General features: G+C 37.2%; 1 protein-coding gene across 1 annotated transcript; it reads left to right on the top strand.

The window, feature by feature from the left end:
* Positions 1–49: 49 nt before the first annotated feature.
* On the top strand, positions 50–436 carry LOC107023127. The gene has a single exon (XM_015223707.1). The coding sequence runs from the start codon at positions 50–52 to the stop codon at positions 434–436; it is 387 nt and encodes a 128-aa protein (XP_015079193.1).
* Positions 437–2774: the final 2338 nt, after the last annotated feature.

Below are 2774 nucleotides of genomic sequence, written 5' to 3'. Positions count from 1 at the left end.
TGCCCCCCCCCCCCCCATGGTCTCTCCTTGGCCCTTTGTTACATGGGGAATGGATGTCATCCGACCAATTGAGCCAAAAGCCTCTAATGGACATCGATTCATTTTGGTCGCAATTGATTACCTTATCAAATGGGTGGAGGCGATCACTTTCAAAGTAGTCACGGAGAAGGTGGTCGTGGATTTTGTCCATTCGAACATCATTTGTCGATTTGGTATCCCGAGAGCTATCATCATAGATAATGCTGCAAACCTTAATAGCAACCTGATGAAGGAGGTATGTGAGCAGTTCAAAATTGTGTACCACAATTCTACTCCATATCAACCAGAAGCTAACCAAGCTGTGGAGGCAGCCAACAAGATTATCAAAAAGATTCTCAGAAGGATTGTTCAAAGCAATAGACAATGGCATGAGAAGCTACCTTTTTCACTTTTATGATATCGCACAATAGTGCGCATCTCGATTGGTGCATCTTTTTATTTACTGGTGTATGGGACTGAGGCTGTGATTTTAGCGGAAGTCGAAATTCCATCTTTTCAAATTATTGTTGCGACTGAAATTGAAGATATTGAATAGGTCAAAACCCGACTAGAACAACTCATATTAATAAATGAGAAACAATTGATGACTAACTGTTTTGGTCAGCATTATCAGCGAGGATGGCTCATGCATACAACAAAAAAGTGCACCCAAGACACTTTAAAGTAGGTCAACTAGTCTTAAAGCGCATTCTCCCGCACCAAGAAAAAGCAAAGGGAAAGCTTGTTCCAAATTGGGAAAGTTCATATCTTATCAAGGATGTATTGTCCAAAGAAGCCCTGCACCTTACTGATGTGGAGGAAAATTCACAGGCATAATTGTTAATGTGATGCAGTCAAAAGATACTACATCTAATGCGTTCTAAGTTAATACGACATTCTTAGGGTTGGAAGAACAAAAGCACCTCTTTAAAAAAACATCTTCTCCTTGAAAATTTGAACTACGTTTGACTTAATTCCAAAAGGATAAGTAGGCAACCTTTTGGGGTTCGGTCATACAAAAAAAATCAGTCTTCCCGCATTTATAAAAAAACTAAGGCATTTTTTATCTTATTTTTTAAAGAATAATGTTAGATTGTAATTCTGTTTACTCTACCAACCGACGTTTTGATCAAATTAAAGAATGATATTGATCATCAAAGGCAACATTGGTGAAAAAAAAAACAAAAAGAAACTTATGAGTAAAAACCCTTGGGGACACCATAAGTAAAAAAAATGAAATGAGAGAATCTTATCGGTGAAAACCTTCATAGGCACCATAACACGACAAAAGAGAAGATTTTATCGGTAAAAATCATGCAGGCACCTCAACATAAAGGAGAGAACTTCATTGGAAGAAAGAAGCAAAGATAACCATTTCTCGACAGCTCTTAATGAAGGACACATAGATCAATTGACGATGACTCAGATTTTAGGAACTACTCAAACGGATCAGGGGTCAAGTCCAAAGTGCAAGTCATGGTTCACTCAAGGTTAACATTTACCTCCAAATAAGATCTCTTTCTCATTTTTTTAAAAAAATGGAATGTCATTCCTTAACTTCATAGTCTTTCTTGATCAAATGTTGCACACTATTAAGTCTAATATTTTTCTAGTGTTTTCAGCATAATCCTTTGATAAAGTAAGATAAAAGATTGCAAAGCTTACTGCGGTTTCCAAAAGGTAAAGTTGAGTATCTGAGTTGACATGCCATCGTGCAAGGACTAAAAATGCCTCAGATCTTTACTTAAACTCATGAAAGAACACGATATAGTCTCTTAGGTCATGAAAACAAATCAAAAGAAGAATTCATTCTTTGCACATCAGCCGTACCATGATATTTGGTAGTACCAAAGATCAAGGCCCCTAAATTGACAAAGAGAAAACTTCAAAGGTTGGTCAACCAACAATTTTGAGTAGAGTCCGAGAAATTGGTCAGGAGTATGTTCAAGTCATCTGAGCATCAAGGCCAAAAACCAACCACCACTTTGAACTAACAATTTTCTTTTCCGTTTTATTTTGCTCAATACAGGAACAAAAGAAAATACAAGATTACAAGTAAAAAATGAAACATCACAAAAGGAAGTTCTCCAAAGTCTTCAGATGTTTGTTGTTTCATCTCATGCTATTCGCATTCTTGCCTCTCAATTCAAGAGCTTGGGGCAATAAACCCTAATCTGAATTCGGTGCAACGCGCACCAGTCTGAATTTCGTACAATACGCACCAATCTGAATGTCGTGCAATACGCTCATGTCCTTTATTCATGTGCAATACACACCAGTCTTAATTCCATGCAATTCACACCAATATAAATTCCGTGCAAATATGTTGTCGTCTTTAATTCATGTGCAACGCACACCAGTCGTTATTTACATGCAATACGCATCAATTTTATATTCATGGGCAATACACACCATATGCATGTCCTGGGCAATATGCACTACCGTTCATGGGTTATACGCACCATATTTACATTTGGGTGATACACCCAATCATAGTTCAATCCTCAAAGACACTATGTCTTATTTGAAACTCTCAGGGCAATATGCTCATTCCTCCTTTTCTTTCTAGGGATATATGTCCTAGTTCAAGATTCTCATTTTTTTTCTTCACTAAAAGAAACACATTTTTTTGGACTATTCATTTTGTGATCTTGAGTGACTTTCAACCTCCAACTCAAGTTAAAACATGCACCTGAGAATGATCAACAAGCTGTCAAGAGAGCATGATGATAAATCTCAACGATAAACGCACAAAG

This window comes from Solanum pennellii, chromosome 1 (assembly GCF_001406875.1).
Source record: "Solanum pennellii chromosome 1, SPENNV200".
Lineage (NCBI taxonomy): Eukaryota > Viridiplantae > Streptophyta > Magnoliopsida > Solanales > Solanaceae > Solanum > Solanum pennellii.
This window is presented reverse-complemented; position numbering and strand designations above follow the sequence as displayed.